Source organism: Heptranchias perlo, chromosome 2 (assembly GCF_035084215.1).
Source record: "Heptranchias perlo isolate sHepPer1 chromosome 2, sHepPer1.hap1, whole genome shotgun sequence".
In the NCBI taxonomy this organism is placed as follows: Eukaryota; Metazoa; Chordata; class Chondrichthyes; order Hexanchiformes; family Hexanchidae; genus Heptranchias; species Heptranchias perlo.
The window spans coordinates 128,232,931-128,250,130 of record NC_090326.1 but is presented as its reverse complement, the minus strand read 5'-3'; the positions used below and the strand labels follow the sequence as shown (position 1 = coordinate 128,250,130).

General features: G+C 40.6%; 1 protein-coding gene across 8 annotated transcripts in view; it reads right to left on the bottom strand.

Moving 5' to 3' along the window:
• mllt10 (MLLT10 histone lysine methyltransferase DOT1L cofactor) overlaps positions 1–17,200 on the bottom strand; it is a 221,360-nt gene that overhangs the window by 87,691 nt on the left and 116,469 nt on the right. For all 8 annotated transcript variants that reach the window (XM_068007104.1, XM_068007106.1, XM_068007105.1 and 5 more), the window contains one exon: positions 7,811–8,410. In XM_068007104.1, the coding sequence (XP_067863205.1) occupies positions 7,811–8,410 (600 nt within the window). The remainder of the gene's footprint in view (positions 1–7,810; positions 8,411–17,200) is intronic.

Sequence of the window (17,200 nt, the reverse complement as noted above, 5' to 3'; positions counted from 1 at the left end):
TTCTCTTTATCTACTCTGTCTAGACCCTTCATGATTTTGAATACCTCTTATCAAATCTCCTCGCAACCTTCTCTTTTCCAAGGAGAATAATCCCAGCTTCTCCAGTCTATCCAATCTAATTTAAGTCCTTCATCCCTGGAACCATTCTAGTAAATCTCCTCTGCACCCTCTCTAAGGCTTTCACATCCTTCCTAAAGTGCAGTGCCCAGAACTGAACACAATACTCCAGTTGTGGTCGAACCAGTGTTTTATAAAGGTTCATCATGACTTCCTTGCTTCTGTATTCTATGCCTCTGTTTATAAGGCCCAGGATCCCGTATGCTTTTTTAACCACTTTTTCAACCTGCCCTGCCACCTTCGAGGTAAGGATATTACACACTTTACCAATACTGAAAGATACGGGGTCTCATCGGTATAATATTGTCACTTCACAAAACTTGTTTAAGATTTAATTAACTGTATTCTTCCCTAAAGTCTTCTTCCCAGTTCTTTACTGTATAAAATGTATTTTCTTTGGTTTAACTTTTCACAGTGATTTGCAGTAATTTGTGATGTAAGTAATATTTATTTTAATCATCCTCCTCAAAACCTTCCTTCTCAATGGTCCAAGCCTGGGTAACTGACAGACTGATTAACTCTGGTCACAATTTTCAAGGTCAGCATCAAAGTGCCTCATAAACATCACCCTCTAGCTCGGACACAAACATCAGACCCCTTCAGCAAAAATAAAACATCAATTTACAATGTTTATTTCGTGACTTAAGCTAAATTTTCAAAGCTACCATTTATAAACCACCAAGTGCCACAAAACCTACCAATTAAATCAGTCAAATTTTCTCACTTTTTAGGAGCCATTTTCCATTTTTACAGCTTGAAATTGATCATTTCTAACATATTCAACACAAAAAATGGACATAGTTCTGCTGCCACGCATTTGTGCATTTGCTTTGTTGCCCTCCCCCACCAATCCAGGCGTCATCCAAGCCATTCTGGGAGAGCTTAATAGCAGATCTCTTCACCATACCAGACAGCTCTACCAAGGCCACCAGGTTCAGGTGTGGTTTTGGGTAACCACTCATCAGTGGGTGCTCTGGTGTTTTTCATGTAGAAAGCAAGTACGGCAAATTTCATCTCCAGAGAAAAAAAGAGTGTCCCTAAGAAAGATTCAAAGCTAATAAGATGCCTGTGGTAGGAAGTTATGCATGCAAGACTCCTAATGATAATCTTTTCTTATCAAGTCCAGTGGATCAAATTTGTACATAGCAATCCGTTTAGACAGATGTATCCACAACACACATCCCCCGAATGGACAGCAGTCCTGTGCAAGACAATACAAACGTGACTGGCCAGGAAGTGTGCCTCTTGGAGCATTGAGCTGTAAATGTCCTCAAAAGCAGTGACACACACAGCAGCCCAAGGATGGGTGTTTTGCCATTTTACTTGATTTAGGATCTTAGGGCCTCCAGTTGGCCTTCAACATAGGGTTGAGAAAACTCCCCTTTTGCAGGTTATTTCCCGAGGAATTTAGTCACCGAGCGCAGCACCCTCCATACACTTCATGGCACATAAGCCCAGAACAATGTGGACAAAGTGCAAAGCAGTGAAGTTATATAATGAAACACTTCAACTTAATGGGCACGATTTTAACATTGAAAAACTAGTGGGTTGGGGGGGCATTCAAAATCGCAACCATTTCAGACCCATCCCCAACCCGCCCATTTCCGGTTTTCACCAGGGCGGGATGAGGGGTGGGCAACCAACCTGCTCCCAGGAGGCGAGTTGGTGACTAAAACCTTTCAAGGAGGCTGCGGGCCCCCGTTTTTTTTTAAAAACAGATTTTGCAATTTCAACCTCTGGAAGCGGGATTCCCGGGCCTTTGCCTTCACACCACATGAAAGGAAACGAGAAGGCCCGAAACTGCAGGTAAATGCCTTTCTGGCACAGCTTGTGGGCCCGGAGGAGCAGGAATGCTTCCCCCAGGCCCAACAAGCTTACCTGCAGCAACCCCCAACGATCACGGACCTCCGTGATGACTCCCGACGATCGCAGACTCCTGCAATGACCTCCGATCCCGACACCCCCTCTCCCCGTGACTGATCCCCAATCCCTCCCCCCATGACCGACCCTCCCCCACCCCCCATGTGTCCACCCATCCATCCATACAATCAACAACTTACCTTTTAACATCCTCTCCCTAGCAGCTTTCCCGGCTGACTGAGGCTGGCCTGTCAATCAGGCCGCTCAGTAGGACAGCAAGCCGACAAATAAAAATAAAAGACGTCCTTATGTCAAAATCGTAAGGACGTCCGGGAAACCAGCACTTCCGGGTTTCCTGTCCGCAATTTAACCTGCCCGACCCCGCCCCCTTCCTGGCTCAGGGTCAAAATAATGCCCAATATGTGGGTGGGTGGTGACCTGAGGGAGGTTACATATGGTTCAAGCTTATGTTGACTTTCCACAACAGGAGTCAAATGTTCTACTCCAAGTTTAGGGACTCCAGGGTGGTGGCCCTGTGTGACGTAGTGATCCGGACAAGAAAGGTTCCTGTACCCCTACCTTCTGTTCCCTCTCAAAGCATGAATCATTATTAAGACTCAAGAAGAAGGATTTCTGGTTAGAACCAACCAGGAAAATCCAAAAAAATGAGGTTTTAACCATGGTCCTCCCCATAGCTCTTCTATCAAGAAAGAAATGCTACATGAGACAGTATGAAAGAGTTTTGCCAATTACAGTAATTTTTTGGTTTTATTATGACCAAAATAATAGGAAAATCCAATATTACACAGGTATTAGTGAACTGGGTGCTGGAGTGTTTCTATTCCGTGTGTTATTCCCAAGCTAGACAGGAAGTCCCAGGGCTCATTTCACTCACAGCAGCCACCTTGTCCAGCTACCTTAGAATAGTCTAAGTTTCAATAGACAACTGAGAATCCAGCTCGACTCAACTGAGACTATACACCAGCAGAGCTTGGAGAAACCACCTGACTGGAAATGTGAAAAATTTATAGTGGTTAGATGGACTTTCTCATTTCTTTTGTGGAGGTTAAATACCATTCAAAGAAAGAGGAAGAGCAATCTATGTTGGGGTAGGAGAGAGTCCACAATAGTACAAATTATACATGCCCATTTTTACAATCTGGGTCAATGGGTCATATATATATGACACACAAACAACACACACAGAATAACTCCAGTCGCAGAAAATAATTTCAGGGCTAAGGGGAAAGAGCAGGTGAGTGGGACTAATTGGATAGCACTTTCAAATAGTTTCAGACAAGAGTCAAAAGAGGGTTACCATGATTTTGCCAACATTCAGCTGGAGAAGGTTTTGGCTCAGATAGGAAACTTGAAGGGTTGGCACAAATCTTTGGGTCAATGGTGGAGGCGACAAAACAGCTGTATCTCACTGGCATATATATGAAAGCTGATTTCATAATTCTGGATAATGCCACAAAGGAGTAGCATGCAGACAGTGAAGAAGGAGGAACCTTGCATGCAGAGCAGAAGTTTTTGCAAGCAATCAAGTCCTATGTTTAGTCAGGGAAGAGTGGAACCAGGAGAGAGTAGTGTCTCAGAAGAGACATTGGAGGAAGCTGGAGTGGTCACTGGTGTTAAAGATGGCAGAGAGGTAGGGAGTCATGGTCACAGCCCAATACAGGCACCAGTCCATGTGGATTTGGCCCAGATTAATAATTCCTTTTCAGTCAGATTTATATTCTGAAAATAAAAGGGATGGCAAGGATAACAAACAAAAAAATCAACTGCTTCAAGTCAAAGTTTCTCACCAATTTGCTTTAAGAAATTACTGGAGTTTGAAAGTTTACTTTTGGGCCTTGACTAGCAGCCCAAGCTTAAAAAAAACTTTTTGTATCAGTTTTCTGCCACTGCATTCATTTATCATCTAATACATTACATAGAATGTTATATGCTTTATATCCACTTTTATTTAACAAAAAACACAGAAAAATACAGGTTATAAAATGTTGGATCTTGTTTAAAATATTAAAAACTCAGTTTTACGTAGCCAAATTCCAAAGTAAACCTGACTCAGTGAACACTGTTGATTTGCTTACTCTGAAGACATAGAAAATTCACCCTCAAATTACTAAAGATCCATGATAATTGTTATCAAAAAAGATTAAAAGGCCAGCTTCCTTGTACTTTGTTCATTTATGCCTCAGGTCTCATTAAATTGAGGAAGGAAACAATGCTTTCTTGAGTTTCTCCACTGTATTAATACAAGACTAGCCTTCTGTTGACCCAGAAAATGGATTAAACTTGATGATTCATGAATTCTTACATCTAATTAGTTTAAGCTTCCTGAAGCATGCAGAATCAAGGCACTATAAATATTCCATCTGCTTAATGCATCGGTTACAAATTAAGTAGTAACTCCCAGCCTAGGCAAAAGGGGTCGGAAAACTTGCACTGGTTAATTACTTTGCCAACACAATCAGAAAGGTTTATTAACGAAGGCAACAAATCCGCAATTTGCCACATTCAACCAGCCCCAAATTCAGAGCACTTTGCTATGTATCAGTACGTAGGAAGTCATTTGTTATTCTCAACCAATTGTAAAAATGAATAATATAGGTCTGCAAGTCCATTGTTATAGGTTCAAAAATAATTTCCAACATTAGTACGGTAGCATAGTGGTTATGTTATTGGACTATTAATCCAGAGGCCTGGACTAATAATCCAGAGTCATGAGTTCAAATCCCGCCACGGCAGCTGGCGAATTTAAATGCAATTAATTAAGTAAATTCTGGAATTTAAAAAAAATAGTATCAGTATCGGTGGCCGTGAAACTACCGGATTGTCGTAAAAACCCATCTGATTCACTAATGTCCTTTAGGGAAGGAAACCTGCCATCCTTACCCGGTCTAGCCAATTTGTGACTCCAGACCCACAGCAATGTGGTTGATTCTTAAGTGCCCTCTGAAATGGCCTAGCAAGCCACTCAGTTGTAAAATCTCGCTACGAAAAGTCATAATAAGAATAAAACAGGACGGATCACCCGACATCGGACACGACAAAGGAAAACCAAGCCCACTCGACCCTGCAAAGTCCTCCTCACTAACATCTGGGGACTTGTGCCAAAATTGGGAGAGCTGTCCCACAGACTAGTCAAGCAACAGCCTGACATAGCCACACACACAGAATCATACCTTTCAGCCAATGTACTGTGTAGAGTTTTGGTCTCCTTACCTAAGGAAGGATATACTTGCCTTCGAGGGGGTGCAACAAAGGTTCACTAGATTGATTCCTGGGATGAGAGGGTTGTCCTATGAGGTTAGATTGAGTAAAATGGAGTTTAGAAGAATGAGAGGTGATCTCATTGAAACGTATACAGTTCTTAGAGGGCTTGACAGGGCAGATGCTGAGAGGATGTTTCCCCTGGCTGGAGAGTCTAGAACTAGGGGCCATAGTTGGTCGGCCACTTGGGACCAAGATAAGGAAAAATGTCTTCACTCAGAGGGTTGTGAATCTTTGGAATTATCTAGCCCAGAGGGCTGTGGATGCTGTGAATACGTTGAGTATATTCAAGACTGAGATCATTAGATTTTTGGACACTAAGGGAATCGAGGGATATGGGGATAGGGTGGGAAAGTGGAGGTTGCAGGTCAGCCGTGATCTTATTGAATGGCGGAGCAGGCTCAAGGGGCCACACAGCCTACTCATGCTCCTATTTTTTATGTTCTTATGTGCCGAAGGGCTGGAAACTGGCCAGTATAATACATATTTTCAGGAAGGGAGAGAGTTAAACTGGGTAATTACAAGCCAGTTTCTTTATCATCTGTTGTGGAGAGAATTTGGGAATCTCTAAAGATGAAACTACCAAAAAGGTGGGAAACCAACCCGAATTCCTAGAGGCCCATCAACCCAGACCTAGTAAAATAATTGTGTACATTCATGGAAGTAAACTTCAGAGTTCTGTATGATGTAGTAAATAGCAGCCAAAACGATTCATAAGGGGAGCAAAGGGTGGCGTGAGCAAGGCAGGATAATTGGATGTTGACCACTCTGTTTAAAGAATGCTACTGGTGTCAAATTTGAAGACAGTATATTATTATGAAATAACATTTCTTGTGCTTTCTTAAATTTTGATGGCTCTTTGAATGATTTCCACAGACCTTTATTAATACCAGGAAAAGCTTTGTGACAGTTAAATCACATTGGTAAAATTGTTATGGGCACAGAAATTACAACATGGAAACAGTAGTCCCATGTGCCCACTTTGTTCCTATATCCCTTTATTCCCTTTTTTTTTTCCAATCATCAATCAAATTTATTCTTAAACCTTGACATGTTTAAAGGGAATGCAAGAAGAGAGACACCTGGGGTGTACCTACAGAACAAGTTGAGAAGGCTGTTAAAAAGGCATATGGGATCCTTGGCTTTATAAGTAAAGGCACTGAGTACAAAAGCAAGGAAGTTATGCTAAATCATTATAAAACATTGTTTAGGCCCCAGCTGGGGTATTGTGGCCAATTCTGGGCACCACACTTTAGGAAGGATGTCAAGGCCTTAGAGAGACTGCACAAGAGATTTACTGGAATGGTACCAGGGATGAGGGACTTCAGGTACATGGAGAGACTAGAGAAACTGGGGTTGTTCTGCTTAGAGCAGAGAAGATTAAGGGGGGGGGTAATCAGGGTGTTCAAAATCATGAAGGGTTTTGATTAGAGTCAATAAGGAGAAACTGTTTCCAGTGGCAAAAGGGTCAGTAACCAGAGGACACAGATTTAAGGTAATTGGCAAAAGAACCAGAGGCAACATGGGGGAAAACTTTTTTTTTAAAAAAACGCAGGCGTCGTTATGATCTGGAATGTACTGCCGGAAAGGGTGCTGGAAGAAGATTTAATAATAACTTTCAAAAGGGAATTGGATAAATACTTGATGGGGAAAAATGTGCAGGGCTATGGGGAAATAGCAGGGAAGTGGGACTAATTGGATAAGTCTTTCAAAGAGCTGGCACAGGTACAATGGGCCGAATGGCCTCCTTCTGTTCTGTATAATTCTACGATTCTATGGGCTCTGTTCCAATCATTAACTCCAGCAGTGAATTCCATAGCTTACTACAATTTTATATAGATTCACCATTACATCTCAACTTTTATATTTGTACAGCTTGCAATAAAGATAATTATCTATACAATAATGTAGTAAATAGCAGTCAACATGTTTCAGAAAGGGAACAACGGTGGTGTGAGCTGGCTAGTGTAATTGGATTTTGGCATTTCTATTGCCTTAACCATTTGAGTGCCGCATTTAATATCTTGTGAACCTGAACCCCAAATCCCTCTGCTCTTACACATCACCCAGCTTTCCCCTGTTCAAAGTAAAAGTATTACTTTTTAAACCAAAATTTACCACCTCACATTTACTGATACTAAATTCCATCTACTGCTTTTATGCCCATGCCATCATCTTATCAATAGCCCCTCGCAGCTTCCTTTGGTCCTCAGAATTATTTACTATATCTATTATTTTAATATTGTCCGCAAATATAGACACTACACCCTCTAGCCCCATATTAAAATAATTGAACAGTGAAAATAAGCAGTCCCAGAACAGAATCCTCTGAAACACTGCAATCCACTTCCAACCACTCTGAGAAACTCAAGAACACGAACAAGTGATTGCAAAAGAGTAAGAAAGGGAGAAAGAAAGAGAAACAGAAGAAGAGAAAGAGGGAGAGGGGGAAGAAAAAAGAGGGAGAGAAAGAGACAGGGGGAGAGAAAAAAAAGAGGCAAAGTTGCATATTGTAACAAATGTTCTTGGTACACAAACTTATCCAAACACCCACCTGAACCAGCTGGAGATGAGCTGACACTAAGGCTTTGTAAACTTCCATTCCTGAGTAGAGATGGAGATTTCTGCAGACTTGCACTTGCCACACTTCCTGCAGCAGATGTAACAGATGATGATGGTGATGCAGAAGAGATAGAGAGCTGTGAAATGCTATCCTTATTTTTACTTCCTTTTGGCCTGCCGGGTCCATGCTTATACTTTTTATTTCCCTTTCGTTTTTTTTCTTTTACTGTCTCTTCCTCCATGACTGAACCTCGAGCTCTTTTATATCCTGGTACTCCGCTTGAAGTCACAGTAGTAACATCAGAGATGCCATAATCTCCACAACCGCTCTCAGAGTGCTTTGAGTTTTCAATGTTTGATGTTTGGGGGGGCCCAGGCGATGTAGGTGGGAGGCCGAGGACAGGACTAGCACTAATCAAAGTCCCTTCTTGGTCAATAGTTTCTCCCTTAGTTGTCTCTCTGGTTGAGGACTGCTGTGAATGACTGTAACCATCATTTTTTGTATCCGGTTCAGTGAAACTTTGAAACTCTTGTGATGATTGGACTGAAGTGCCAGGTGATTTTACACCACTCGAGGTTCCTAACAGACTGCCTGCAACAAAAATATTAGTAAACTGAAAGTAAGATGAGAGCAAAAACCAAGTATGGGATCTTGGTTTACTTAATCTTTCTATAAATTAATAGATTAAAACACAAATGTCATTATAAGTCTACCATTTAAAATAGACCAATGGCAGTAATTCAATTTTTTTTAAAAAAGGTTTTATCTGTTTAAAATCCACATGCTTTCCCCAGAAAATCAGGTTCTAAACATCATGATTCAGTTTCACAAGCATAGAGCTTTCATTTCTACATTCATACTATTTTTACGATATAATAAAAAGTACACACACTTCAAAAGAGCAGTGTTCCTTGGGTAAACCTTATTAGTGGTAGAACCAACAACCTGCAAAATAAATTCAGCAGATAGGTTAAGGAATGGCAGATGCATTTTAATTACTTAAGTGCCCCTGATAAGATTAAAAAAACTTGTGTGGAGTTAGCTATCTGCATCAAATATTTATCCTATCCACTTATCGATCAATTGAAGCTGCTAAATGTTAGCCCACTTTTTGTGACAAAGTTTGGCCCTGTTGCACATTAACTCAAGTAGGTCCAAATAGTATTTATTCACCAGATGGGAACAATAAAAATACATCAGTATGCAGAATCAATTTTAGACCAATGAACAGCTAATTTAGAATTGTGTGGGTCAGTGATAAAGTGGGATGATGGAAGAGTCAGAAAAAAAATGCAGATAGAAAATCAGCAGTTTTTAAAATTGGGGTCAAACAACTCTTTGGGGATTCCCAAGGGTTGTAACTACTAGAGGTATATGGGACAAAGAAATAAAGAACTTGCATTTTTAAAGCACTTTATTACATCCAGGGAAGATCCCACAGCACTCAACAATCAAAGGTTTACGTTTGAAGAGCAGTGTCACTATTTTTATGTAGGCAAAAGCCACAGTCAATTTACACACACCAAAATCCCACAAACAGCAAACGAATGAACATATAGCTAATCTGTTTTTGACAGTTGTTTCAGGGAGGAATGCTCAAATAGTGTTATTGGATCATATACGTCCACCTAACCAGTTGATGCGGCTGCAGTATAATGTCTTATCTGAAAGATGGTACCTGTAGCAATGCAGAACTACTTCAGTACTGTATTAAATTGTCAACCTGGGTTATGTGGTAAGTCCATGGCAGGGCTTTAACACTAACCTTCTGCCTCAGACTGCTACCAACTGAGCCAAATAGATGAGTGAAAGGACACTGCAAGGTGTCAAGGCAACAGTGAGGGGGGAGCAAGTGAGATCAATGTCTCCAATGCACTATCCAATTAAGACTAGCAAAAATCCTAGAATTTCATCTAATAAAAAGAAAATTTAATTTATAAACAATGGCACTAAAGACTAAAATCCCCAGGACCTGATGTTTTCCACCCCAGAGTTTTAAAAGAAGTAAGTAAGGAAACTGCAGATGCTTCAGCCATAATCTTCCAAAGCTCTCTCAATTCAGGAATTGTCCCTTTAGATTGGAAAATTGCACATGTAACTCGACTACTTAAGAAAGGTGAGAGAGAGAAACCAGGAAATTATAGACGTGTTAGCCTAACATCTGTTGTGGGGAAGTTATTGGACAGAGTGACTGATCACCCAGAGAAATTTGAGCTGATTAGAGAGCGCCAACATGGAGTTGTACAGGTAGGTCATGTCTAACAAACCTAATTGAATGTTTGAGGCAGTAACTAAAGTAGTAGACAGGGGAACGTCTATGGACGTAGTTTATATGGACTTCCAGATGACATTCAATAAGGTTCCACATAAGAAACTGTTAGATAAAATTAAAGCTCATGAAATTGAAGGCAAATTATTGACCTGGTTAGGAGATTGGTTGGGCGATAGAAGACAAGAGAATAGGGATAATGAGCATGTACTCCAATTGGAAGGATGTGACTAGTGGTAACCCACAAGGATCTATATTTATCAATGACTTAGATAATATAATACAGAGCCATGTATCCAAGTTTGCCGACGATACAAAGATTGGTGGCATAGTAAGTAGTGTAGACAGGAGCTTAAAATTACAAAGAGACATAGATAGATTAAGTAAGTGGGCAAAACTATGGCAGATGGATTTCAATGTAGCTAAGTGTGAGGTCATCCATTTTGGAACCAAAAAGGATAGATCCGAGTATTTTCTAAAATGATGAAAAGCTAGGAACAGTGGAGGTCCAAAGAGATTATGGGGTCCATGTATACAGATCACTGAAATGTAGTGGTCAAGTACAAAAAATAATCAAAAAGGCTAAGGACTGTTAGCCTTTATGTCTAGAGGGCTAGAATATAAAGGGGAGAAAGTTTTACTACAGCTATACAAAGCCCTGGTTAGACCACACCTGGAGTTCTGTGTACAGTTCTGGGCACCGCACTTTAGAAAGGATTATATTGGCCTTGGAAGGAGTGCTGCGTAGATTCACCAGAATGTTAGCAGGGCTCCAGGGTTAAATTATGAGGAGCGATTACACAAACTAGGCTTGTACTCCCTGGAATATGGAAAGTGTAGGGATAATTTGATTGAGGTTTTTAGGATTTTGAAAGGAATTGATAGGGTAGATAGAGAAACCTTTTCCGCTGGTGGAGAGTCTAGGACAAGGGGACAAAACCTTAAAATCAGAGCCAGGCCATTCAGGAGATAAGTTAGGAAACACTTCTTCACGCAAAGGGTGGTAGAAGTGTGAAACACTCTCCCTCAGATGCTAGCTCAATTAATAATGTTAAATCTTGAGATGGAGAGATTTTTGCAAGCCATGGGTATTAAGGAATATGGAGCCAAGGCGGGTGGATGGAATTAGCTTACAGATCAGCCATGATCTCAATGAATGGCAGAACAAGCTCGAGGGGCTAAGCGGCCTACTCCTGTTCCTATGTTCCTATTTAACTTAGTCATTATAAACCAGTAATTCTGACAATAAGCCACAAACACAAAATGTGACATTTCAGGGTATTAGAATTTTTTTCTTCACAAAAAGGATTTAGGCATGAGTTACATTTAAAACTAAGTGAATTCACACTGGTTAAGCAAAAAGTCTCCAAATGCAGGCTGAAGATGTGTATGGAAGCCATTTTGTGCAATATCACACGTCACAGTTTCTTTCAAATGGAGACAGCAAGAGCCAATTGTCTCATCCCTGGTAGTTAAGCCCAGATGATCCCTTTTCATTTTGAGAATAACAGAAAATGGTTTTGAGATCCACACCCTAAGGGGTGAAAGAGGCAGCCGATTTTATCAGAGACCTACAGGATGAGAAAGAAGTCAAAGAAACAGCTTTTCCACTTTCTCTGAATGGACAGAGAAAAGAACAAAAAGACACATGGACAGTCGTTGCTCATGGTGAGTCAGAGCATGCACCATTTCATAACAATAGGAGCACTATATCATGTAACGTGCAATGTATTACAACTACTGATTTACATGATATTCTGGGATTTTTATTGGTGTTTTGGGGAATGAATTCTGTAACTGTTTATTTCTCTGAAAACTGCAAATCAGTGGTCTTGATTTTTTTTATATGAACACTTCCAGAAATTATCTCCAAAAACACTTAAACAATAGATGATCCCACGTTATGTTTTGGATTTTAAAAATTGACAATGGAATGATTTGCATTATTTCAGGTCAATATACAAAAAAAAACTACCCTTCACAGCTGAACAGAAAATAATTAGTCTTTCGCTCAACTCACAGCAGCTGTATAAATAAATCTTGTGCAATTAGTGATCAAATGTCTGTCTGTCTGAGCTTTCTTCCTAAAGTAAAAAAATAAAAAGTTAATAAATTTATTTATAAGCTTAGTTGAAAATCTACTTAAGTTGATCATCTGTGCTGCCTCTTTGCTTCAGCAATTCATTACTAATCTTACTACCCCACGTTCTCCCCATGGTTTTGTATCTTTCTCCACTTTAAATATTTATCTAGTTTTCCTTTAAAAATTGCAATGATTTCTGCTGCAACCACTCCATGGCAAAACATTGCATGCTCCAACAATCCACTGTGTAAAGAAATTTATCCAAACATCTCCCCTCATTCTCTTAATGTCCATTAGTGAGCAGGGGAGTTCTCCTGGTGTCCTGATCAATATTTATCCCTCGAACAACATCACTGAAACAGATTATCTCATCATGTGTCTCATTGCTGTTTGTGGGATCTTGCTGTGCACAAATTGGCTGCCGCATTTCCCTACATTATAAAAAAAGTACTTCCTTGGCTGCAAAGCGCTTTGGGACATCCTGAGGCCATGAAAGACACTGTATGAAGGTAAGTCCTTTCCTTTTTTTCCTTACTTTAAATTGATAATGCATCATCACTGACTCCTCAAAAAACTACCCTACACAGCTTCTTGTATGTTCCGCTGAACAGAAAATAATTAGTCTTTCGTTCAACTCACATCTATTCTTTCTATCAAAACACTTCACAATTTTAAAATCTCCATTAAATCTCCTCTTAGTCTTCTCTGCACCAGTGGCAATCGTCCCAGTATTTCAAGTCTCTCCTCGTAATTACAGTTCCCCATCCCTGGCATCATCATGGTGAATTTATGCCGTACACTCTCCGACTTTAATGTCCTTTCTATAAAGGGCTGCCCAAAATTGTACACAGTACTGTAACTATGTAACTTGTTTTGTACAGATATATTACTTCTTTACTCTTCTACTCTATGACCCTAGCTATACAAACCAAAATGCTGTTAGCTTTTACTATGACTTCATCTATCTTCACTGCACTTTCAGGAAATTATGCATTTGAACCCTTGGGTCTCTGTTCATCCACATCCTCAACATCTTTCCAGGGAAGCTAATGCACAAAACGCACAGCTCGGTGCTAGCTCTCTGCTACTCAGTTGGAGAATATTGCACTTCTGTGTGGTTAAACTCTTCGCACACAAAACTAGTTGATTTTCAATTAAATCAAACAATGAGAATAATAGCAGAGACTATGAGACCAACAAACAGCAAAAAGATACCAGTCTTCTCAAATATATGGCATAACATCAGGTATCATCTTGTAAAAAAGAACCTCCTGGAACCAGCATAAACATCTGCATAGACCAGTTGGGCCGAATGGCTAAAGTCTCTGCCCAGTTAAGTCAGGCCGGATCCCTCTTTGCCTTTTTCTGGTCCAGCAGTCTTATTTTCAGCTCTTTATTATCCTTTTTGATTCTTAAATTGAACCTAACTACTCTCGTGTCAGTTATTTGCCACACTTCATTTCCCAGAATTCAATCTTGCAATGCTTCTTTCCTTGTTGGGCTAGAAACACAATGATCTGAAGAGCAGTCCTGGACACTGACTAAAAAGCGTTCCTCACTTTGACCACATGCATTACCTTTATTCTAATCTATCTTGGCATAGTTAAAAATCACCAAATATTATTGCCCTGCTGTTCTTGCATATCTGTCTTAACTGTTCTTCACTTCTATCTCATCTCCATTGTCTAATGGCTTGTAATGCACACCAAGAATTGTACCATTTCCCTTCCTGCTTCTTAACTGTACTCAAATCATTTTCAAAAATACACAAGACTGAAATGCTAATATGCAGAGACACAATTTTTCTTTTCCACTGAGAAAAATGAATAGAATGTTTCTAATTCAAACATAAACAATAGTTGCCACGTGTGTAATTAGTACTCCATCATATTTAAAGTTTCTGGCCTAGGAATTCAGCCACACAGCACCTGTTTATCGGGCACTAAATGGCCTCCAAAGCTTCCAATATAGCGTGCTGGAAGCACACGCTCATTATAAGCCAGAAGTACAGCGCCCGCCCACTACGATGGTAAAGGCCAAAAAAAAAAATCAGCAGGCAATGCCCGTGCCTGAAACAGGCATTAGACCCTTTGCATATGCAGGAAAACTAGGCCTACCTGCGGCCTAACAGGCCGTCCTTACAGGGATCGCTGCAGGCTGGAACCAACAAGGTAAGTTTTTAAATTGCACTTACCTGAATGTGGAGTCGGGAGGAGCACCCACATTAAAAGAACACGGGCCCCTGCCCAACAACGATACCTCCCGCCTCACTTACTTGAAGACCACTGCAATGCCGGCAGTGGCCCGATCTTAGATAGCGCTTAGCTGGTGAGCTGCCTTTTGTTTCTCCGCAGCTTACCAGCTCCACGGAAATGAGATCGCAGACCCAATATTGGGGGAGCCTCAGACCTCACTCCGCCCTCCACGCACCCGATTTTCTAGGCCTCCGTCTTTATCTCGCTCTCAGTTTTAAAAGACACTCAATATAAACTTTATTTGAATAAATCTCTAAAATTTTCCCTCAAGCTTTTCTTCAAATTATTTTGAAAAACAACTAAGAAGATGGTGTTGGAAACTGATAATCATATTTCCAGTTGGGCTGATTAACAACTACTGATATGTTCTGGGAAACTGTGCTCACTGCAAGATCTGCCTCCAGCTGACAGTGTAACAGCTCTGGACAAAAATATAGAAAATAGAAAAACATATAGAAAACGAAAATATAATAAAGAATAGTCAGCACGGAATTCAAAAGCAACAGTCATACTTGAGCAACCTTACTGAGTTCTTTGAAGTAACAGAAAGCGTAGTAAAGGGTAATGCAATGGATGTAATATACTTGGATTTTCAAAAGGCCTTCGATAAGTAGAACAGATAGCAAACTGGCAACAAAACAGAAAACAGAGAGTGGGGGTTAACGGTTGTTACTCAGATTGGCGGATGGTGGGACATGGTGTTCCACAGTGATCGGTACTGGGACCACTGTTGTTCACCATTTACATAAATGATTTAGACTCGGGAATTGGAAGTACAATATCAAAATTTGCAGCCAACACCAAATTGGGGGGGGGGTTTGTAATACTGAGGAAGACTGCAACAAAATACAAGACGACATTAACAAACTTGCAGAATGGACGTGTAAATGACAAATAAATTTCAATATAGATAAGTGCAAGGTGGTGCATTTTGGTAGGAGGAATAAGGAGGCCACCTACTTCCTTGGAAAATAAGAGTCTAAATGGGGTAGAGGAGGAAAGGGATCTAGCGGTACAGATTCACAAATAATTAAAAGTAGCAACACAGGTTAACAAAGTTATAAAAAATACAAACAAAGCACTGGGGTTCATTTCTAAAGGAATGGAATTCAAAAGCAGAGAAGTTATGTTAAATTATATAGAACTTTGGTTAGACCACATTTGGAGTACTGTACTCAGTTCTGGTCTCCATATTACAAAAAGGCTATTGAGGCACTGGAGAAGGTGCAAAAAGATTTACACGGTTGATACCAGAACTGAGAGTTTATAATTGTCACAAAAGACTGAACAGGTTGGGGCGCTTTTCTCTAGAAAAGAGGTCGAGAGGTAACCTGACAGGGGTCTTTAAAATCATGAAGGCGTTCGATAAGGTGGATGTGGAGATGTTTCCCCTTGTGGGGCAGTACAAAACTAGGGGCTATAAATATAAGATAGTCACTAATAAATTCAGTAAGGAATTCAGGAGAAACTTCTTTATCCAACAACAACAACAATTTGCATTTATAAAGTGCCTTTAATGTAGTGAAATGGCCCAAGGCGCTTCACACAAGTGATTTTCAAACAAAATTTGACACTTAGCCACATAAGGAGATATTAGGATAGGTGACCAAAAGCTTGGTCCAAGAAGTAGGTTTTAAGGAGCGTCTTAATGGAGGAGAGAGAGGTACAGAGGCGGAGAGGTTTAGAGGCAGAGATGTTTAGCTAGGGAATTCCAGAGATTATGGACTAGGCAGCTGAAGACACGGCCGCCAATGGTGGAGTGATTAAAAGCAAGGATGCGCAAGAGGGAAGAATTGGAGGAGTGCAGAGATCTCAGCAGGTTGTCGGGCTGCAGGAGGTTACAGAGATTGGGAGGGGCTAGGCCATGGAGGGATTTGAAAACAAGAATGAGAATTTTAAAATCTCACCCAGAGAGTGGTTAGAATGTGGAACTTGCTGTACCATGGAGTAGTTGAGGCAAATAGCATAGATTTAAGGGGAAGCTAGATAAGTACATGAGGGAGAAAAGAATAGAAGGACATACTGAACGGGTGAGATGAAGTACGGTGGGAGAAGACTCGGGGGTGGAGCATAAACACCAGCATAGACCTGTTGGGCCGAATGGCCTGTTTCTGAGATGTAAATACTATGTAATACATAGCACAGGCTTTTGAGAGAGGCAGCGGCCTTGAAGTAAAAGCATTAATGAAGCTACTTAAAGACACAACAGACAACTTTAGTTTAGTTTAATAACGTTATTAAGAAATAGGTAGGTGTTAGCTATGGCTCAGTGGTAGCACTCTCGCCTCTGAGTCAGAAGGTTGTTGGTTCAAGTCCCACTCCAGGGACTTGAGCACATAATATAAGTTGACACTCCACTGCAGTACTGAGGAGGTGGTGCACTATCGGAGGCGCAGTCTTTCGGATGAGACATTAAACCGAGGCCCCATCTGCTCTCTCAGGTGGATATAAGAGGTCCAAAGCCACTATTCAAAGAGAGGGGAGTTCTCCCTGGTGTCCTGGCCAATATTTATCCCTCAACCAACATCACTAAAAACAGATTATCTGGTCATTATCACATTGCCGTTTGTGGGGCCGTGCTGCGAGCAAATTGGATGCTGCATTTCCTTTATTACAACAGTGACTACACTTCAAATGTACTTTGTTGGCTGTAAAGCATCTGGGGCGTCCTGAGGTCATGAAAGGCACTATGTAAATGCAAGCCTTTCTTAAAAGCATTTTTCTGTTACAAACTATATCTTGCATCTTAGAAATTTCAATTACTAGCAGACAAA